This window comes from Salvelinus namaycush, chromosome 29 (genome assembly GCF_016432855.1).
Source record: "Salvelinus namaycush isolate Seneca chromosome 29, SaNama_1.0, whole genome shotgun sequence".
Classification (NCBI taxonomy): Eukaryota; Metazoa; Chordata; class Actinopteri; order Salmoniformes; family Salmonidae; genus Salvelinus; species Salvelinus namaycush.
This window is the reverse complement of record NC_052335.1, coordinates 27,702,778-27,724,154: the sequence shown is the minus strand read 5'-3', so window position 1 is coordinate 27,724,154 and position 21,377 is coordinate 27,702,778. Positions and strand designations below refer to the sequence as shown.

The window sequence follows — 21,377 nt, the reverse complement described above, 5'->3', positions numbered from 1 at the left end:
ATAATGCAACACCAGGGATAGACAGTTAGCATTATAATGCAACACCAGGGATAGACAGCATTATAATGTAACACCAGGGATAGACAGCATTATAATGCAACACCAGGGATATACAGCTTATAATGTAACACCAGGGATAGACATTATTATAATGCAACACCAGGGATAGACAGCATTATAATGCAACACCAGGGATAGACAGCATTATAATGCAACACCAGGGATAGACAGCATTATAATGCAACACCAGGGATAGACAGCATTATAATGCAACACCAGGGATAGACAGCATTATAATGCAACACCAGGGATAGACATCATTATAATGCAACACCAGGGATAGACAGCATTATAATGCAACACCAGGGATAGACAGCATTATAATGCAACACCAGGGATAGGCAGTTAGCATTATAATGCAACACCAGGGATAGGCAGTTAGCATTATAATGCAACACCAGGGATAGACAGCATTATAATGCAACACCAGGGATAGACAGCATTATAATGCAACACCAGGGATAGACAGCATTATAATGCAACACCAGGATAGACAGCATTATAATGCAACACCAGGGATAGGCAGTTAGCATTATAATGCAACACCAGGGATAGACAGCATTATAATGCAACACCAGGGATAGACAGCATTATAATGCAACACCAGGGATAGACAGCATTATAATGCAACACCAGGGATAGGCAGCATTATAATGCAACACCAGGGATAGACAGCATTATAATGCAACACCAGGGATAGACAGCATTATAATGCAACACCAGGGATAGACAGCATTATAATGTAACACCAGGGATAGACAGCATTATAATGCAACACCAGGGATAGACAGCATTATAATGCAACACCAGGGATAGACAGCATTATAATGTAACACCAGGGATAGACAGCATTATAATGTAACACCAGGGATAGACAGCATTATAATGCAACACCAGGGATAGACAGTTAGCATTATAATGCAACACCAGGGATAGACAGCATTATAATGTAACACCAAGGGATAGACCAGCATTATAATGCAACACCAGGGATATACAGCATTATAATGTAACACCAGGGATAGACAACCTTATTATAATGCAACACCAGGGATAGACAGCATTATAATGCAACACCCAGGGATAGACAGCATTATAATGCAACACCAGGGATAGACAGCATTATAAATGCAACACCAGGGATAGACAGCATTATAATGAAACACCAGGGATAGACAGCATTATAATGCAACACCAGGGATAGACAGCATTACAATGCAACACCAGGGATAGACAGCATTATAATGCAACACCAGGGATAGACAGCATTATAATGCAACACCAGGGATAGACAGCATTACAATGCAACACCAGGGATAGACAGCATTATAATGCAACACCAGGGATAGACAGCATTATAATGCAACACCAGGGATAGACAGCATTATAATGTAACACCAGGGATAGACAGCATTATAATGTAACACCAGGGATAGACAGTTAGCATTATAATGCAACACCAGGGATAGACAGCATTATAATGTAACACCAGGGATAGACAGCATTATAATGCAACACCAGGGATAGACAGCATTATAATGCAACACCAGGGATAGACAGCATTACAATGCAACACCAGGGATAGACAGCATTACAATGCAACACCAGGGATAGACAGCATTATAATGTAACACCAGGGATAGACAGCATTATAATGCAACACCAGGGATAGGCAGTTAGCATTATAATGCAACACCAGGGATAGACAGCATTATAATGCAACACCAGGGATAGACAGCATTATAATGCAACACCAGGGATAGACATCATTATAATGCAACACCAGGGTTAGACAGCATTATAATGCAACACCAGGGATAGGCAGTTAGCATTATAATGCAACACCAGGGATAGACAGCATTATAATGCAACACCAGGGATAGACAGCATTATAATGCAACACCAGGGATAGACAGCATTATAATGCAACACCAGGGATAGACAGCATTATAATGCAACACCAGGGATAGACAGCATTATAATGCAACACCAGGGATAGACATCATTATAATGCAACACCAGGGATAGACAGCATTATAATGCAACACCAGGGATAGACAGCATTATAATGCAACACCAGGGATAGGCAGTTAGCATTATAATGCAACACCAGGGATAGGCAGTTAGCATTATAATGCAACACCAGGGATAGACAGCATTATAATGCAACACCAGGGATAGACAGCATTATAATGCAACACCAGGGATAGACAGCATTATAATGCAACACCAGGGATAGACAGCATTATAATGCAACACCAGGGATAGGACAGGCATTATAATGCAACACCAGGGATAGACAGCATTATAATGCAACACCAGGGATAGACAGCATTATAATGCAACACCAGGGATAGACAGCATTATAATGCAACACCAGGGATAGACAGCATTATAATGCAACACCAGGGATAGACAGCATTATAATGCAACACCAGGGATAGACAGCATTATAATGCAACACCAGGGATAGACAGCATTATAATGCAACACCAGGGATAGACAGCATTATAATGCAACACCAGGGATAGACAGCATTATAATGCAACACCAGGGATAGACAGCATTATAATGCAACACCAGGGATAGACAGCATTATAATGCAACACCAGGGATAGACAGCATTATAATGCAACACCAGGGATAGACAGCATTATAATGCAACACCAGGGATAGACAGCATTATAATGCAACACCAGGGATAGACAGCATTATAATGCAACACCAGGGATAGACAGCATTATAATGCAACACCAGGGATAGACAGCATTATAATGCAACACCAGGGATAGGCAGCATTATAATGCAACACCAGGGATAGACAGCATTATAATGCAACACCAGGGATAGGCAGTTGGCATTATTTTTTATGTTGATGCACACTGACTAGCCTACACCAAACCACATCGTTTCCTCTCAGATTTTTACCCTTCCAGGAAGAGCAGCTGAGTCTCGCCAAACTCTAATTATAGCTAATCAAATGAGCAGGCCACTTAAACACATGAACAATAAATACATTGAGAGTTTATATTGTTTACTATTACTGTTATTGTCTGTTTTCTAGACAGCTTGTTCAATCTTAGGCTGCGTCCATAATGACACACTTTTCCTTACAGTGCACAAGAACCCTGGTCAAAAGGCACTATATAGGAAATGGGGCCCCCTTTTACACACTACCTTGATATGCAGCCCCTCCACGGCAGGCAGGGCTCTACAGTGCAACCATTTTACTCACATATGCGCCTAAATATTTTTGCTGTACGACCTGGAATTTTAATTTGGGAGAACCAGTGCACCTAGAAAATGAAGGATTCTAGCTTTATTACCTAAAATATTTTTCATTATGCTCCTAAATTTTGTGTGTACCTACATTTTTCAATTTAGTCACACACATGCTCCTTGTAAAAAAAGGTCAGCGTAGAGCCCCGCCAGGGCAAGTTTAGTTTGTTAGCCACCCTGCAAACTGGAATCGATCTAACAGATTCCACCTCTTTAAATGTTTTCTGCTCACTGGGTTGACTCAGTTTGGGCCCACGTGTGAAGTACATCAATGTCACGTCCAGCATGTTATCCAGGGAACGATGGACTGCACTGGCTATAGCACCACTGCACAAGGTGAAAACTGATTTTGCTAGTGAGTGGATTTGAGTTTAGCCTATAAATTAGGAACCATGAGCAACTCGTGTACCTCAATGTCACCTCAAGTGTGTGTGTTCAAGGGAACGATGGCCACCACTGCAGTACCGGAGACAGGGGCGTTCCTGGCTCTCCGGGCCCTGGGCTGGGGCTCGCTCTACGCCTGGTGTGGACCTGCTCAGCATCGCAGTCTGGAAAGCCATGGGGGTCCATAGTGTAGTATTAATGAACTCAACCCATCTCATTGTCTAGCCCTTATCATGCCATCAGAAAACAGACCAGCATCATCCCTATTACCAACACTCAGTAAATGTACAACACATTGTGCTGCTTAAGAAGCCTCTATTTGTCCATCTTTGCAGCTAACAGATCAGGCAGACGATGCAGTCCGTTTTCCCGGCTATTAAAAAATAACGAGGAAGGATCAGCCAACTCAGAGGAATGGGACACCATCTTCAAGTCTAAAGAGGACTGAAGGTCTAGACTAAATTCTCACCCTGGCTGAGAGCAGCATTAATAAGTCACTGTGGGACTTAACCATTACTGTGGGATGGGCAGTCAGTTGGTCACTGTGCTGAGAAGGAAATGAACTTGGCGTCCACAATGCGGTTAGTTAGTGGTCCAGCCACTCTTCACTGATGCTCATCTGAAGCCGATGAAGAGAGCACCCCTTGCCTGAAGGAGGAATTATGAAACAAATTACTCTTGGACTGAGGCATCACGGTTCATTTAAACTCCCTTGGATAATCTTAATTTCTGATCAGAGGCTTACTATGTAAAATCACAGGAGCCCTGGACTGTCTTGTACTGTACAGTTAGCCTAAACACCAATCTGTTTGTGCTCGTTGTCAAGCCACATTGTTGCTATGACGAGTATCAAGTAGTTTACATAAGACTGGCACTAAGGCTAGTACAGTCGTCCTCGGCAGCGACTGCTTTCTCATTTGTGTAGTGCTTGAACAGATGTGGACTCTACTCACTGTGCTTTGTCATGAAGGCCACAAGATGGATTGTCTTAAATCTGTATATGATCAGATTTCTTTGTTAATCAAAATGTATTTCACACTATTTGGTCTGCGAAAGAGTAAAAAGATAAATGTGTTTGCAATTCTGAAGACAGTGAAAACTGTGCAGCTGAATGTGAGGTGCCATGTGAGGTGCCATGCCTGGTTTCTCTTAAACGGATTGAACCATCATTCAATGTAACACCTATAAGTGTTTACCGTCAGCTATTACCATAAAAGACAAGTATAAAAATGAGAACAGACCTGAACTATCTTAAACTGCCCGGCTAGCCATATAACAAGGAATGTGTAAAAATGCTTGTGACAGCTGCCCCTGATGTTTTCCTACACATTTAGCCCACTATCAAGTTGAAAGACCATGTCATGCAAATGTTGATGCCACAGCCGTAACCCGGAGCACTGTCAGTTCAGCTGAAGTCTGACACACTTCTCTATGGAAGAGGATCTTCTGAGGACTTGAGTTTTATTTCTGTCGTGCATAGAATTCCTTCTCTGTGCTAAACTACTACTGTACTCGTCTTCAGTCTGATTGGTTGCAGTTATGAAATATAACATGCCATTTACGCAAACGCAAAGCGACTTTTAGTCACGCGTGCATACGAAAACACTTTGGCCATATTCTGCCGCGGGCCTCCTGTTCACAATGTCTGGACAGAAGAATCAAAAACACCTGTGCTCAACCAAAATTCATGTACGTTTATTCTTAACATGTGGAACATAGAATAAAGATTTTATACTGAATAAACAATGTAAAGTTGATCAAATGAAAGGGGGAGAAGTACCCTATATGTATATGTATATGTAGAGTAAAAAACAACAACACTTAACTGTCAATCAGGCATGTTATACAACATTGTTATTCTGGAATACAGTTCTGCCCATCATGGTCTGTTAGCATGACAGACTGTACAATCTAAATACGTTTTGTCTTTTCATAACCAAAACTAGAGCGGTCTCATCCCTATATGTCCTTAGACCTGTCCCAGTCAGAATATAATTCTTTTTTTTTTTTTTTTAATAGATAAAATGACTAACCTCATTTGAAGTGAGTAACTAAATATTCAGTATTCAAATGAGCAGTAATAATAATTCTAAAGGTCATTATAATTATCAACTACCATCACTTATCTATACCACATCTCTTGGCGAAGAAACCAAATAGGGCTGTCAATGTACATCTTCTATATACAAATGGGCTTATAGATAGAAAAGATGATAAGGACTGATGGAAGTACTGTGTTGCTATGGTTACCAGTAAGTCAGTTGAACAGGGTGTCTTGTCTCTCCCTGTTATACTGGTATGGTAATATTATTATGATGCAATACTTGTGGTCAGTTGCCTGTGGTCGAAAGTCATTCACATTTGTTAATATTCCCCCCCCCTAACAAGCCTACTAAATCCTATTGCACAATAGGGTCCCCCCCCAGAACAGGATATATGATGTACTGTTATATATTCAGAGTAAAGTCAGTGTTTTTTTCTTTACCTTAATACACAATAAAAGAGGTCTATCTACAACATGATTCACAACTTAAATAAGTCTGCTTCCCCCTGCAACAAAAACACCAACAAAAAGATCCCATACAGACAAACAGCCACATTAAAATGTAAGCACGAGACCCCAAAACTAAAGTACGTTACCTTTCATTGGGTGCCAACTTTGGTTAAAACAAAAATGAAGCGACAAATAAAAATAGAAAAAAATGTAAAATACCAAGTATTAAATATTTTATTAAAATTATTAAAAATTCCAAATGAAGGTTGTGATTTGGGCAGAGGAGCTATATATATATATATTTATTTGTAAAAAAAAAGAGTGTCCTTTTATTTAAATAAAAATATAATACCACCCACACCGATGTGTTTGTGTTCACTGTAGCCTGGTAGTCAGACCAACCCCCCCTCCCTCTGTTTCTTTGCCTGTGGCTGTCACGAGGAGCGTCCAATCTTAAACAGTACTTCACACATGATGGCCGCCACGGCTGAGCTCAGCACAGAGGACAGGGAGATATCCAGTAGCCTGCTCTCGTAGAGAACCAACTCTGTCCGGTTCTCCTTGGCCATGGCCAGCAAAGCCTTGGCGGCCCTGCACATCATGTTAACGCTGGGGGGTTGGGGGTGTGCTGCTGGGTGTAACAGGCTGTGGGGTCCCTGCTGGTGCTGGCACATGGCCACGCAGTCCTCCAGGAAGCCGATGAGTATCCCCACGCTGCCCTTCTGCAGGGCGATGGCACGCGCCGCGGTCGGGTCCCCCTGCGCCAGGTTAGAGAGCACAGCCACCGCCATCTCCCGGCACACCTGAGACTTCCGCTCACCCACGTGGTGCACCAGGGTGGCGTAGAGCTTCTCCTGGCGGCTGAACGGCGGCGTGGCCAGCAGGAGGTCCACGTTGTTGTCCTGGATGCTCAGCTTGCACAGGCACTCCAGCACCAGTCTCTGGGGGGTGAGGGAGGAGGAGCAGCCCGCCGTGGTGAAGGGGTCCTGGGCCTCGGCAGAGGGACACACCATCCAGTGGAGCAGCCCGTCCAGGATGGGCAGACAGATGCTTTCTGGGTAGAGGGACAGGTCTAGTTGACCTGAGATGTTAGCCAGGGTGACCAGAGTGTTCTCCCTGAGGGCTGACAAACAGTCCCACCACCACTGGTCTTTACTGCAGGCCCGGCCCTGCTCCTCCTTTCTCTGGTAGCTGGGAGGCATCCTCCTCCTCTGGGGGTGCAGGTGGTGCAGCAGGACCAGCCGCCCCAGGATCAGCACCAGGCCAGGGTGGCAGGACATGTCGTTGTCATTCCCCGGGATGAAGGAGAGGCCGCGGACGATGTTGGAGATGCAAACGCAGCGGCGGGCCAGGGCGTCCTGCCAGGGTTCGGCCGTGGAGAGGGGCGCCTCGTCCCAGCAGCGAGGCTCGTCCTCCAGCAGGGTGAAGATAGGGCTCTGGGTCTGCATCCCGGGAAGCCCGTTCCTCTCTGACAGAGAGCCTGGCCAGGCACTCAGCATATCGTCCATAGTGGCTGTCTCAGTCATGCCCTTTTCTACAACAGCCTTCCTCTCCTCCTCTACCTTATCCTCCCTCTCTGTAGGCTTACTGTTGGTCTCCTCGCCACGTCTCTCAAAGTGTGTCTGGATGTGGGCCGTGGAGTCCCCTCCTCCAGCCTTCCAGTGCAGCAGGCCAGAGGTGAACCCCCTGGGCAGACTGAGCTCCTGGTCCTCCTCCACCTGGTCCTCCTCCACCTTCACAGGCAGCTTGTCGTACTTACTGGCCTGTTTGGGCCTGGGCTCTGGGGGCTGGGACTGCTCGGTGGCGGCCCCCTCCTTTTCCTCCCCCTCTACCGTCTCTTTCAAAGTCACCTCCACAGGCTCTTCCTTCTCCTCTGTGCTGCCGTTGGCTGTGGTCTTCTCTGGCCCGCTGTCCCTCTGCTCTTCGTCTAACTGGCTGTCAAGCTCTGCAACGGTAAGCTCCTCTTCCTGGTCTGTGATTGGTCCGAGCAGCACCTTCTGGCCCTCGGTGCCCACCTCGTACTCATCCAGGATCCCAAAGATGGAGATCAGACTCCGGCGGAAGTACTCCACTATCAGCTCCAGGAATCCAGGCAGCTGGGGAAACATCATCAGCATATCATAGAGGTTAGGTGGCTCTCTGAAATGATTGTGTGAAAGACTATTAGAGAACGGTTTGGTTAGGGGCATTTGTCCTTGAATCCAGTCACGGTCCAATAACCACACCACTGAGAATGAAGCCATGCATTTGACATGGTTTAGTATGGTATACTATAGATATTGGACGTTTATATCATTCATGGATACTGGATATCATTGGACATTTTATGGATATGGTTTGTGTAGCACCGTCACCTGTGACAGGGTGAAGGAGGACACAGTGCTGTCGTCATACAGCAGGATGTTGATGGTGTCCAGCGCCCACGTGCTCTCAGCCAGCAGACCTGACTTCAGAGACATCATCACACGCCACGCCTCTGGGGTTCCTGAGGGTAAGAGGTTACAGTTCCAAGGTCAGAGGAGAGATGAGGGTCGCATCGAAAATGGCACCCTATTCCCTATCCCGTGCACAACTTTTGACCAGGGCCCATACATTTTTAAATGTAACCCTTATTTAACTAGGCAAGTCAGTTAAAAACTAAAACCTGTGTACTGTTGGGGACACTGGAGGACCAGGGTTGGGATACACGGCTCTATAATAACAGGCTAATTATCCTACCGGTCTCCTTGGAAGTAAGTCTGCGTCGGACCTTGAGTTTGGGCAGGGTGGCCTCCACAGACCCCATGGGGAAGCTGATATCTCTGTGGAGCGGTAGAATGCCCTGCCCTGACATCCCCCCACTGTATGAGCCTGGCATGAACCCAGGCATCCCTGCCTTCTTCAAAGAGGCCATGTAGTGGCCCCCGTTGTTGGGGGAAAGGGGTCCGGGTCCCCCCATGGGCCGGGCGAAGGGGCTGGGGGCTCTAGCGATGTGGTTGGCCATGGCAGGGTTAGACTGGTAGGAGGAGAGGGGCTGTCGGGAAGCCATGGGGGGCATGGAGGAAGATGGGTATGGGGACTGGCGCTGGCCCGGGTGTCCGGACGGCCATTGGCCGTCCTGGAGGGTCCTTCCCTCTGGGTCATCCCCCGGCCCCTGGCCCTGTCGGCCGGGGTAGCCCATGTCTGTCCTAGGGTGCCACATGTTGGCCTGGGGGCCCTCTGCAGAGGCTCCGGAGGGGAAGGGAGGGCCTCCGCTCATCATGCCGTGTTGTTGGGGCCCCTGGATGGCTCCCATGCGGTCTCGGCTGTAGGGGTAAGGGTACTGGCCCTGCATGGGCATGTGCTCCGGCCCCATGTAGCCCCCTCCATACTGGCGGTGCATGTCTGGCTGCTGCCCTCCGTACTGCTGCATGTCGTAGGCTTCACCCTCATGGCGCTTAGCAGGGGGACCGTACATCCCCTCTTGTCCCACTGGCCTCTTATAGCCCTGAGAGGGAACACAGAACTTTATACGTTAGATACTGCAGTTACAAAGATGACCTTTTATTGATGTCTCTCACTCTCTCGCTCTCTCTCCAACTCTCTCGCTCTCTCTCCAACTCTCCCTCTCGCTCTCTCTCCAACTCTCCCTCTCGCTCTCTCTCCAACTAGCAACAAGCCATGATGTTGGAGTTGGACAAGGTGGAGTAGAAGCCAATGATGATTACTTACTGGTAGACCGCTATCGCAAACCCAGTTTAGACTTTACTTTGCATTGAAATGGCCAAGTTAGCCTGTTTTCCATCTGTTCAAGTTTCAGTAGATGAAGCACAGTGCCCTCTAGGGGCGGGAGGCTTGAGGCTGGGTCTGACCTGTTGTGGGTACATCCCAGACTGGTGAGAGCCATAGGGCATGGGGCCGTGAGGGTACTGCTGCCCATAACTTTCATGTCCATGTGGCCTACAAAGGAAGAGGTACACACTCAGTCAGAACACAAATAAACTATGCATATGTAGGTAGCTTTATAAATAATAAGCTCATTTAATGAGTCACATGTAAAGCCAACAGTTTTTATGCATCCTTCACAGAGCATGACACGTCTTACCGCTGATGGGGGTATCGGTTGGCAGAGTACATGCTTGGGTCACCGCTGGAAGGTACCATGTTGTTCTGACCCCCAGGGGGAGGCACACCCCCCTCCGAACCCATCACATGGTCTGGTCTGGTGGGGAGGACAATTATGAGCAGCTCAATCGTGGCATTTATATTACTGTCTGATGAAAGTCTCAGATTGAAACATCAAATGTTTTGGACTTGGGATTTACAATGAATCATATATTTATAATAGAGTGCCCCGCCTCAACTTCTGATCCATCAGTTGATTATTAAGGTAGCACCTCTATTCCAGTTGTTTAAGCATGAAACACCCCTTTTCCTACACAGGGGAATTTCCCCAATCACTGCCCTGGAGAATTGGGATATTTTTTTGACCAGAGGAAAGAGGGCCTCCTACTGTCTCCCATCCATGGGACCAACCAGGACCAAACCTGCTTAGCTTCAGAGGCAAGCCAGCAGTGGGATGCAGAGTGGTATGCTGCTGGCACTCAGTGAATGTATCTACTATAGAATGTTGGTTATTAAGATACCCACCTCCTGTCGTAGCCAGGCCTGTAGGGGTACTGTGACCGTGGGCCAGGGCCCATACCCATCCCTGGCATGGCTCCTGAGGGAGGACCACGGGGGTACATGTCCTGCATGGCACCACTGGGCATCTGACCTGGTCTATAGGGCTCACTGCCCCCTGGCCCTGTGCACAGAGAATGGATATTGTATATACAGTGGATTCAGAAAGTATTCAGACCCCTTGACTTTTTCCACATTTTGTTACATTACAGCCTAATTTTAAAATGGATTAAATAAATGTTTTTACTCAATCTACACACAATACCCCATAATGACGAAGCGAAAACAGGTTTTTAGAAATGTTTGCAAATGTATTACAAATAAAAAACTGAAATACCTTATTTACATAAGTATTTAGACCCTTTGCTATGAGACTCAAAATTGAGCTCAGGTGCATCCTGTTTCCATTGATCATCCTTGAGATGTTTCTACAACTTGATTGGAGTCCTCCTGTGGTAGATTCAATTGATTGGACATGATTTGGAAAGGCACACACCTGTCTATATAAGGTGACAATGCAAGGTGACAATGCAAGTCAGAGCAAAAACCAAGCCATGAGGTCAAAGGAATTGTCCGTAGGGCTCAGACAAGATTGTGTCGAGGCACAGATCTGGGGAAGGGTACCAAAACATGTCTGAAGCATTGAAGATCCCCAAGAACACAGTGGCCTTCATCATTCTTAAATAGAAGAAGTATTGAACTACCAAGTCTCTTCCTAGAGCTGGTCGCCCGTCCAAACTGAGCAATCTGGGGAGAAGATTACTGGTCAGGGAGGTGACCAAGAACCCGATGGTCACTGACAGAGCTCCAGATTTCCTCTGTGGAGATGGGAGAACCTTCCAGAAGGACAACCATCTCTGCAGTACTCAACTACTCAGGCCTTTATGGTAGAGTGGCCAGACGGAAGCCACTCCTCAGTAAAATACACATTATAGCCTGCTTGGAGTTTGCCAAAAGGCACCTAAAGGACTCTCAGACTATGAGAAACAATATTCTCTGGTCTGATGAAACTATTTTGCCTAAATGCCAAGCGTCACGTCTGGAGGAGACCAGGCACTGCTCATCACCTGGCCAAGACCATCCCTACGGTGAAACATGGTGGTGGCAGCATCACGCTGTGGGTATGTTTTTCAGTGGCAGGGACTGGGAGACTAGTCAGGATCGAGGGAATGATGAACGGAGCAAAGTACAGAGAGATCGTTGATGAAAATCTACTCCAGAGCGCTCAGGATCTCAGACTCAGTTTCACCTTCCAACAGGACAACGACCCTAAGCACACAGCAAAAACACAGGAGTGGCTTCAGGACAAGTCTCTGAATGTCCTTGAGTTGCCCAGCCCAGACTTGAACCCGATCAAACATCTCCGGAAAGACCAGAAAATAGCTGTGCAGAAACGATCCCCATCCAACCTGACAGAGCTTGAGAGGATCTGCAGAGAAGAATGGGAGAAACTCCCCAAATACAGGTGTGCCAAGCTTGTAGCGTCAAACCCAAGAAGACTGGAGGCTGTAATCAGTGCCAAAGGTGCTTCAACAAAGTACTGAATAAAGGGTCTGAATACTTATGTAAATGTATTTTTTTTTTTTTTTAAATAACAGTTTTTGCTTTCTCATTATGGGGTATTGTGTGTAGATTGATGAGGGGGAAAAAAACTATTTCATCCATTTTAGAATAAGGCTGTAACATAACAAAATGTGGAAAAAGTCAAGGGGTCTGAATACTTTCCAATGCACTGTATGTTGTGTAAATTATTTGGTCTATATTCTGTCTGTGTACTCTGCATTTACTGCTCCGGCAGTAAATGTCTGTTTTCTAGCTCCGGCAGTAAATGTCTCTGTTTTCTAGCTCCGGCAGTAAATGTCTCCGTTTTCTAGCTCCGGCAGTAAATGTCTCCGTTTTCTAGCTCCGGCAGTAAATGTCTCTGTTTTCTAGCTCCGGCAGTAAATGTCTCCGTTTTCTAGCTCCGGCAGTAAATGTCTCTGTTTTCTAGCTCCGGCAGTAAATGTCTCTGTTTTCTAGCTCCGGCAGTAAATGTCTCCGTTTTCTAGCTCCGGCAGTAAATGTCTCTGTTTTCTAGCTCCGGCAGTAAATGTCTCCGTTTTCTAGCTCCGGCAGTAAATGTCTCTGTTTTCTAGCTCCGGCAGTAAATGTCTCCGTTTTCTAGCTCCGGCAGTAAATGTCTCCGTTTTCTAGCTCCGGCAGTAAATGTCTCCGTTTTCTAGCTCCGGCAGTAAATGTCTCTGTTTTCTAACTCCGGCAGTAAATGTCTCCGTTTTCTAACTCCGGCAGTAAATGCCTCTGTTTCTAGCACCATTTCACCAGGACAAATTCCTGGTACGTGTAAATGTAATTGGCGAATACAGGCCACTCTGATTCCATTTGCATTCATGTTAGGTGTTATAAAAGGCAAGGATGTGTAGTACATGATTTTATCACTTGGGGGCAACATAGTCTAAGGAAACAATCACGACAGAGAGTCAGGTCTGATGGGCTAACCAAAACAGGGACGAAAAGTGATTTGAACCTACATGGAGAATTGAGGAAGTACCAGCCATATTCAGTTCAGACAACAGGTGTATTACTTCACTTTTACTAACATCACATTGTTCATCTAGTATCAAAATCAAAGTTTATTTGTCGCATACAAAGAACAGCAGACGCTAAAGCAGGTGCAGCAAAATGCTTGTTTCTAGCTCCGGCAGTAAATGTCTCTATGTTTCTAGCTCCGGCAGTAAATGTCTCTATGTTTCTAGCTCCGGCAGTAAATGTCTCTATGTTTCTAGCTCCGGCAGTAAATGTCTCTATGTTTCTAGCTCCGGCAGTAAATGTCTCTATGTTTCTAGCTCCGGCAGTAAATGTCTCTATGTTTCTAGCTCCGGCAGTAAATGTCTTAACAGTACAATACTAATAGACAAATATCCCCCAAAAAGAATGCAGACAAACAATGTGGACAATACCAGTAGGAGTGTACTGTGTTATGTGAATGCACTGTGTGTCATGTGTTTAAGGAGAGCCTGGTCAGCTCACCCTTCCGGGGCCCTTCATAGGGGTCCTTGTTGGCGTCGTACTGCATCCTCATGGAGGGGTCTGCACTACCACCAACCTGCTGGTAGGGGGCGCCAGAGGGCATGGGCCCTCGCTTGTGGAACGCAGGGTCACTGACCTCTGAGAAGGGATCGTGGACACGGATACCAACACTGTTCCTGAGACATACAGGAGGGGTAAGGAGGACAAGAAAGGATGATACAAAGGGTTAAAGAGGGGTATCCGTGTGTGTATACAGTCAGATTTAGACACACACCGACAGACACACATGTACACACCCCCACACTATCGGGCTATGAGTGGCCCCCAGCCCAGGACCTACCTGTTGCCTGGCTGGGGGGTCATGTGTCCGTGTGGTGTGGTGGCGGGAGTGGGAAGCTTCATGGCCTCTGACATCTCAGTCATGGAGCTGCTACCTGTAGACTGGGGGGTGTGAGGACCCTGCAGGGAGCCAGAGTTGGCTAAAGGGAAATTGGCAACGGTAGACAATTGTTAAAACGTCTAAAATATACATTTACAAACATGTGCAATAGACAGACTGATAAACATGGGGACCCTACAGGGAGCATTAGTAAGCAGGAGAGACTAAGGGGAAAAGACACAGCCATAGAGAGATGTATAAGTAATTAAGTTGTCTGAGCCAGAACGGCCCATAGGTTAGGAGCCTATCTCCTGTTTCTGTAGTGTGAGGCAGATGAATGCATGTACAGTGGGGAGAACAAGTATTTGATACACTGCCGATTTTGCAGGTTTTCCTACTTACAAAGCATGTAGAGGTCTGTAATTTTTATCATAGGTACACTTCAACTGTGAGAGACGGAATCTAAAACAAAAATCCAGAAAATCACATTGTATGGTTTTTAAGTAATTGATGGTCAGATTCGCGTTTATCGTCGAAAGAATGAGCGTTACACCGAGGCCTGTACTCTGGAGCGGGATCGATTTGGAGGTGGAGGGCCCGTCATGGTCTGGGGCGGTGTGTCACAGCATCATCGGACTGAGCTTGTTGTCATTGCAGGCAATCTCAACGCTGTGCATTACAGGGGAGACATCCTCCTCCCTCATGTGGTACCCTTCCTGCAGGCTCATCCTGACATGACCCTCCAGAATTGACAATGCCACCAGCCATACTGCTCGTTTTGTGCATGATTTCCTGCAAGACAGGAATGTCAGTGTTCTGCCATGGCCAGCGAAGTACCCGGATCTCAATCCCATTGAGCACGTCTGGGACCTTTTGGATCGGAGGGTGAGGGCTAGGGGCATTCCCCCCAGAAATGTCCGGGAACTTGCAGGTGCCTTGGTGGAAGAGTGGGGTAACATCACACCAAGAACTGGCAAATCTGGTGCAGTCCATGAGGAGGAGATGCACTGCAGTACTTAATGCAGCTGGTGGCCACACCAGATATTGACTGTTACTTTTGATTTTGACCCCCCCCCTTTGTTCAGGGACACATTATTCAATTTCTGTTAGTCACACGTCTGTGGAACTTGTTCAGTTTGTTTTTCAGCTGTTGAATCTTATGTTCATACAAATATTTACACATGTTAAGTTTGCTGAAAATAAATGCAGTTGACAGTGAGAGGACGTTTCTTTTTTTTGCTGAGTTTATAAAAATAAATAGAAAAGCAGACATTGAAGATCCCTTTGAGCATGAAGTTATTAATTACACTTTAGATGGTGTATCAATACACCCAGTCACTACAAAGATACAGGCGTTCATCCTAACCCGCTTGCCGGAGAGGAAGGAAACTGCTCAGGGATCTTACCATGAGGCCAATGGTGACTTCAAAACAGTTACCATTTAATGGCTGTGATAGGAGAGAACTGAGGATGATCAACAACATTGTAGTTACTCCACAATACTAACCTAATTTACAGCACGGAAATGAAGCCTGTAAAGCCTGTAAAGAATACAAATATTCCAAAACACGCATCCTGTTTGCAATAATGCACAAAAGTAAAACGGCAAAACATAAATTAACTTTATATCCTGAATACAAAGCATTACGTTTGGGGGAAATCCAACAACATATCACTAAGTACCACTTCATATTTTCAAGCATGGTGGTGGCTGCAACACGTTTTTTGGGGGATAAAAAGAAACAAAAGAGCTAAGCACAGGTAACATCCTAGAGAAAAACTGGGTCCAGTCTGCTTTCCAACAGACACTGGGAGACAAATTCACTTCAGCCGGACAATAACCTAAAACAAGGCCAAATACACACTGGAGTTGCTTACCAAGACGACATTGAATATTTTTGAGTTGCCTAGTTACAATTTTGACTTAAATTTACTTGAAAATCTATGGCAAGACCTGAAAATGGCTGTCTAGCAATGATCAACAACCAATTTGACAGAGCTTGAAAGAATTTTTAAATGAATAAATGGGAAAATGTTGTACTACCCAGGTGCACAAAGCTCTTCAAAACGTACCCAGCAAGACTCACATCTGTAATCACTGCCAAAGGTGATTCTAACATGTATTGACTTAAGGGGTTGAATACGTATCTAATCAATTTTTTCCCCCATAATTTATTTACAAATGTTAGAACTTTCCTTCCACTGACAGTATTTTGTGTAGATCGTTGACAAAAAAACGACAATGAAATATATTTCAATCCCACTTTGTAACACCAAAATGTGGAAAAAGCCAAGGGGTGTGAATACTTTCTGAAGGTACTGTATGCATGTATGTGTACACACACACACACACACACACACACACGCTCTTTCCATGAAAGACTGACCAGGTGAATTCAGGTGAAAGCTATGATCCCTTATTGATTTCACTTGCTTTTTGCAATGTAAACACACAAGTTTCCCATGCCAATAAATCCCTTAAATTGTCACCTGTTAAATCCACTTCAAATCAGTGTAGATTAAAGGGAGGAGACAGGTTAAAGAAGGATTTTTAAGCCTTGAGACAATTGAGGCATGGATTGTGTGTGTCAGGGGGTGAATGGGCAAGAAAACAAATATTGAAGTGCTTTGAACGGGGTATGGTATTAGGTGCAAGGCACATCGGTTTGAGTGTGTCAAGAACTGCAACTCTGCTGGGTTTTTCACACTCAACAGTTTCCTGTGTGTATCAAGAACGGTCCCCCACCAATGTTCCCTATAAGCTGCATGCAGCTCCCTCAAGACTGCTGCGCAGAATAAATATCAGCCAGCACAGAGATGCACGAGACTGAACTTAACTAAGAGAGAGAACTCGAAAGTTGAGTTAACACCATTAACATTTCCCTTTACTCTGGGAATTGTGATCGAATCAATGCAACATATCGAAACAAAACGAACTACGGAAGACTAACTGTTGTTGTAGGCAGAATGCATCCGAGTAGTATTCTATTGCATTGACATGCACGACTCAGCCTGTACTATACACAGACCAGTGCGGCATAACCAATCAGAGCTGCAGTAGGCGTATTTGCAAATAGACCATTGCCATAAATGGATATGTGCCATTCACTTTGAACTGGACTGTGTTTACAGCATGAGCGGTCGTGAGTAGATGAGCTTGTTTTGAGATCAGAGCAAGAGCTGCATGTAGCCACGTGTGCACATTTGGTCAAATCCTTTGCTAGTTAGTGAGTTATTAGCCCAGTTATAGATCATTTCTAAATCAGCAATAGGGGAGTGATTGCTTCCTGCTAGAGCACAAAACATGTACATTTCTAGACATCTTTGTGGGAAAAAAAGTCAGGTTAAGAGCTTTTTTTTTGTCTTAAAGTGGCAGTGTTGTATTTTGAGACAGGCTTGAATAAGCTAAGTAGTCAATAGGCAGAGAGTAGCATCATTTGTCTGAATCTTTTTAATATGGTATCGGAATAATAATAATACCATTTCATTTTGTAAAGTGGTTTCTTGTATCAGACAGCACATTTTCAGTCACCTTTTCCTAGATTGAACACCACACATTGGCTGCTACTGTAGGCTGAATGTTAAAATGTTATGGAATGCATTTTGTCCATTGTTTTTGATGGTAGGCCTACAATATGATCAAATAGCCACAGTACTACCTACTTGACCACGGTCTGAATATAACTTAAAGCGGGTACAGCAACATCCATGTTGAACACTTAAGACACCTTGTAGAGTTCATGCCTGGACAAATTGAGGCTGTTCTGAGGGAAAAAGGGGCGCAACTCAATATTAGGAAGGTGTTCCTAATGTTTTGTACATGCAGTGTAATTAATACACACACACACACACACACCAAAATATAGATGCAACATGAAACAATCAACAATTTTACTGAATTACAGTTCATATAAAGGAAATCAGTCAGTTGAAATAAATTCATTAGACCCTCATCTGTGGATTTACACCCACTGGGGAGCCATGCTCAGCCAATCAGAATTAGTTTTTCATTCTTGGGAGCCAGGCCCACCCACAGGGGCGCCAGGACCAACCGCTCAGCCACACGACACCATACACGTGGTCTGCAGTTGTGAGGCCTGTTGGATGTAATTCTCTAAAAAACACGTTGGAGGCGACTTATGGTATACCAATTGCACGCTACTTCAAAACTTGAGACATCTGTGGCATTGTGTTGTGTGACAAAACTACACATTTTAGAGTGGCCTTTTATTGTCCCCAGCACAAGGTGCACCTGTGTAATGATCATGCTGTTTAATATGCCACAACTGCCAGGTGGATGGATTATCTTGGCAAAGGAGAAATATTCACTAACAGGGATGTAAACAAATTTGTACACAACATTTGAGACAAATAAGATTTTTGTGCGTATGGAACATTTCTGGGATCTTTTATTTCAGCTCATGAAACATGGGACCAACACTTTACATGTTGTGTTTTATATTTTTGTTCAGTGTTGTTAGTAATTGTGCTAACACTAGTTAGCAAATTCCTTCAAACTGCACAAAAAAGATGGTATCCTTGAGTTCATCTGACTCTAGGGAAGTAGATACGGGGTTTCAATGCAAAAATCCTGTAGTATCCTGAAAGTCCTCCAATCCTGCATCACATGCTACTCTGTGTAGACAGCTGTGGGACCTACCTGGCTGTATAGCTGCCATTCAACTGGGCTTGAATGCAACAAGTCATATAATAACTGACAACATGCAGGATACATGTACAGTACTGGAATGGTGGAACAATGTAACTATCTGATGCAGGCTAGATTACTCACAGCAAAACCAGACAGAATTAAAGGCTGCTAGTCTAGTAATAATGCATAAGTCCAAAATGGCACCCTATTCCCTTTATAGTGCACTACTTTTGACCATAGCACTATGGGCCCAGGTTAAAAGTAGTGCACTATAAAAGGGAATAAGGTGCCATTTGGGATGCACCCAATGAATTCATTCAACATTTTACATTTCCCATTTGTTCTTACATCAAAACCACTCTGTTCTTCTCATTAACGATACAAGAACAAAATAAAATAAACCTCAAACCTGAGATCTATATAAAAAAAAGAAGTGAAACAATAATTCAAGACATTTAAAAGCCTTTCTTGTAATAATCCCCACTGAATGAGAGAGAGCCAGAGAGAGAAAGAAAGCGGGTGAGAGAATGGGCCGGGCATGCAGTAATGTGTATGTGTTGGTAAATGAGAGATTCTCTGGTGCCTGATCCTCTGCCAGCCAAGACGCCACGTGTTTCAACTCCAAAAGTAAACAATGAAGAGTTTCAGCCAGAGCAGTCTCGCTCTCTCGCTCTCTCTCCTTCTCTGAGCATGTGAACTCACGTGACCCTACCATACTCACTCACAGAGACAGAGACAGAAAGTGAGAAAAAAAACTACTGCCCCACTGGTCTGTGGGAAACTAGGTCAGACTAAGGTCATGGTTGTTTATATATATCAGACAGCCACTCCATACTCCTCCCCTATTCAGCTTCTCTAGGGGGAATCCCTTCCCCCGCAGCTTGATAGCTTTCTCTCCCACAGTCTAATGCAAACTCTGTATCTCTCCCTCACGCTCCCTCTTCCCTGCTCCCTCTCTCTCTGACATCAGCCATCTCGCCTGGGGGGGGGGGATCCTACCACTGGCCGTCTGACAGCTCTCCCCTCCCCCTTTTTACTCTCCCTCCCTCCCGCTCTCTCTCTGTGTGACAATCACCTGTCAGACAGAAATAGAACCACGTGCAGGGAGGGGCAGCCAGCCCAGGGAGAATGGAGATGGATAGAAGAGCTGGATGACTGAGGACTGTATGGGTCTGCCTGTGGATATATGATCCTGGTCATGCCTGTTTATAATGGCTATGGGTGGGTGTACATTTGTCAACCCCAGCAGGTAGCTTATACCTCTAGTCTACAAACAAGTGACCCCAACCCTGCATAGCGTGCAGCTCAGCTAGGAAAGTCTCCAGTGTTTTACTCACCCGGTGAGGGCGGCTGGATCTTAGGCTGTTTCTTGGTTTCCCCCGGGATCTCCAGCGGCGGCTCCTCTCCCCGCTCCACCCTGCACTCATAGGCAAACAGGTACTGGATGTACTGCTTCTTCAGAGAGCTGGCAGAGCTGCTGGACGTGCCCACGTTGAGATGGGTGGACAGCTCCCTCCACTTCTTGCTCTTGTTCACCTGCAGGGGGAGGTGGGCATATGGCCGACAGGAGACTCCTGAGCAACCAGGGCTGGGTATGAAACCGTATATGATGGGGTAGAACTGGGACGGGATATCCAGCAAGGGCCATAGTGTAGTTAATTTAATAGCCCACTGGGATTGGGTCAGGGAGCAGACCACGGTCTAGATTTTGCCTTTGTCAATTTTGAATGTCATTTTGACATCCAGGGTAGGCCTGGATGTCAAATGAGGGAAACAGCCAGCTGTCCAGGTAGTTGTCTGTTCATCTGTCCAGCCTACTGATGTACCTTTTCTTTCATCTTTTCTACTAAATAGCCATGTGCGAGAGACATAAGGTGATGTCTGATGACAATAAGCCAATATTAGGACATTAGGCTAAAACAACAATTTACAGCCTAACTGTACGTCCTGTGACCAACCAGCCAGCAGTGGTCAGGCAGCTTCCTCCAGGTCCCCTTTCATGTTTCTATTGACAGGGAAGTGTTAAGGCAGATAGGGAGGCAGAGGCGTGACCAGGGCTGTAGACCAAGTGGCAGAGACGGTATATATGTTGCGGACACAGGAGTCACACAGACTCACCATGGCCAGGCCCCCTCTCTCTCTCGAACACACAGGTCACAGACTCACCATGGCCAGGCCCCCCCTCTCAAACTCACCATGGCTAGGCCCCCTCTCTCGAACACACAGGTCACAGACTCACCATGGCCAGGCCCCCTCTCTCTCTCTCGAACACACAGGTCACAGACTCACCATGGCCAGGCCCCCTCTCTCTCTCGAACACACAGGTCACAGACTCACCATGGCCAGGCCCCCCCTCTCAAACTCACCATGGCTAGGCCCCCTCTCTCGAACACACAGGTCACAGACTCACCATGGCCAGGCCCCCTCTCTCTCTCTCGAACACACAGGTCACAGACTCACCA

The 21,377-nt window shown here is 45.7% G+C and overlaps 1 protein-coding gene across 3 annotated transcripts in view; it reads right to left on the bottom strand.

The window, feature by feature from the left end:
* Positions 1–5,397: 5,397 nt before the first annotated feature.
* The window catches only part of LOC120023910 (AT-rich interactive domain-containing protein 1B-like), an 86,952-nt gene continuing 70,972 nt past the window's right edge, over positions 5,398–21,377 (bottom strand). For all 3 annotated transcript variants that reach the window (XM_038968011.1, XM_038968010.1, XM_038968012.1), the window contains 9 exons: positions 20,253–20,451; positions 14,226–14,364; positions 13,886–14,061; positions 10,826–10,982; positions 10,281–10,397; positions 10,048–10,135; positions 8,936–9,683; positions 8,572–8,702; positions 5,398–8,313 (listed from right to left, as the gene is read on the bottom strand). In XM_038968011.1, coding sequence (XP_038823939.1) covers positions 6,652–8,313; positions 8,572–8,702; positions 8,936–9,683; positions 10,048–10,135; positions 10,281–10,397; positions 10,826–10,982; positions 13,886–14,061; positions 14,226–14,364; positions 20,253–20,451 — 3,417 coding nt within the window. In that variant the 3' untranslated portion in view covers positions 5,398–6,651. The remainder of the gene's footprint in view (positions 8,314–8,571; positions 8,703–8,935; positions 9,684–10,047; positions 10,136–10,280; positions 10,398–10,825; positions 10,983–13,885; positions 14,062–14,225; positions 14,365–20,252; positions 20,452–21,377) is intronic.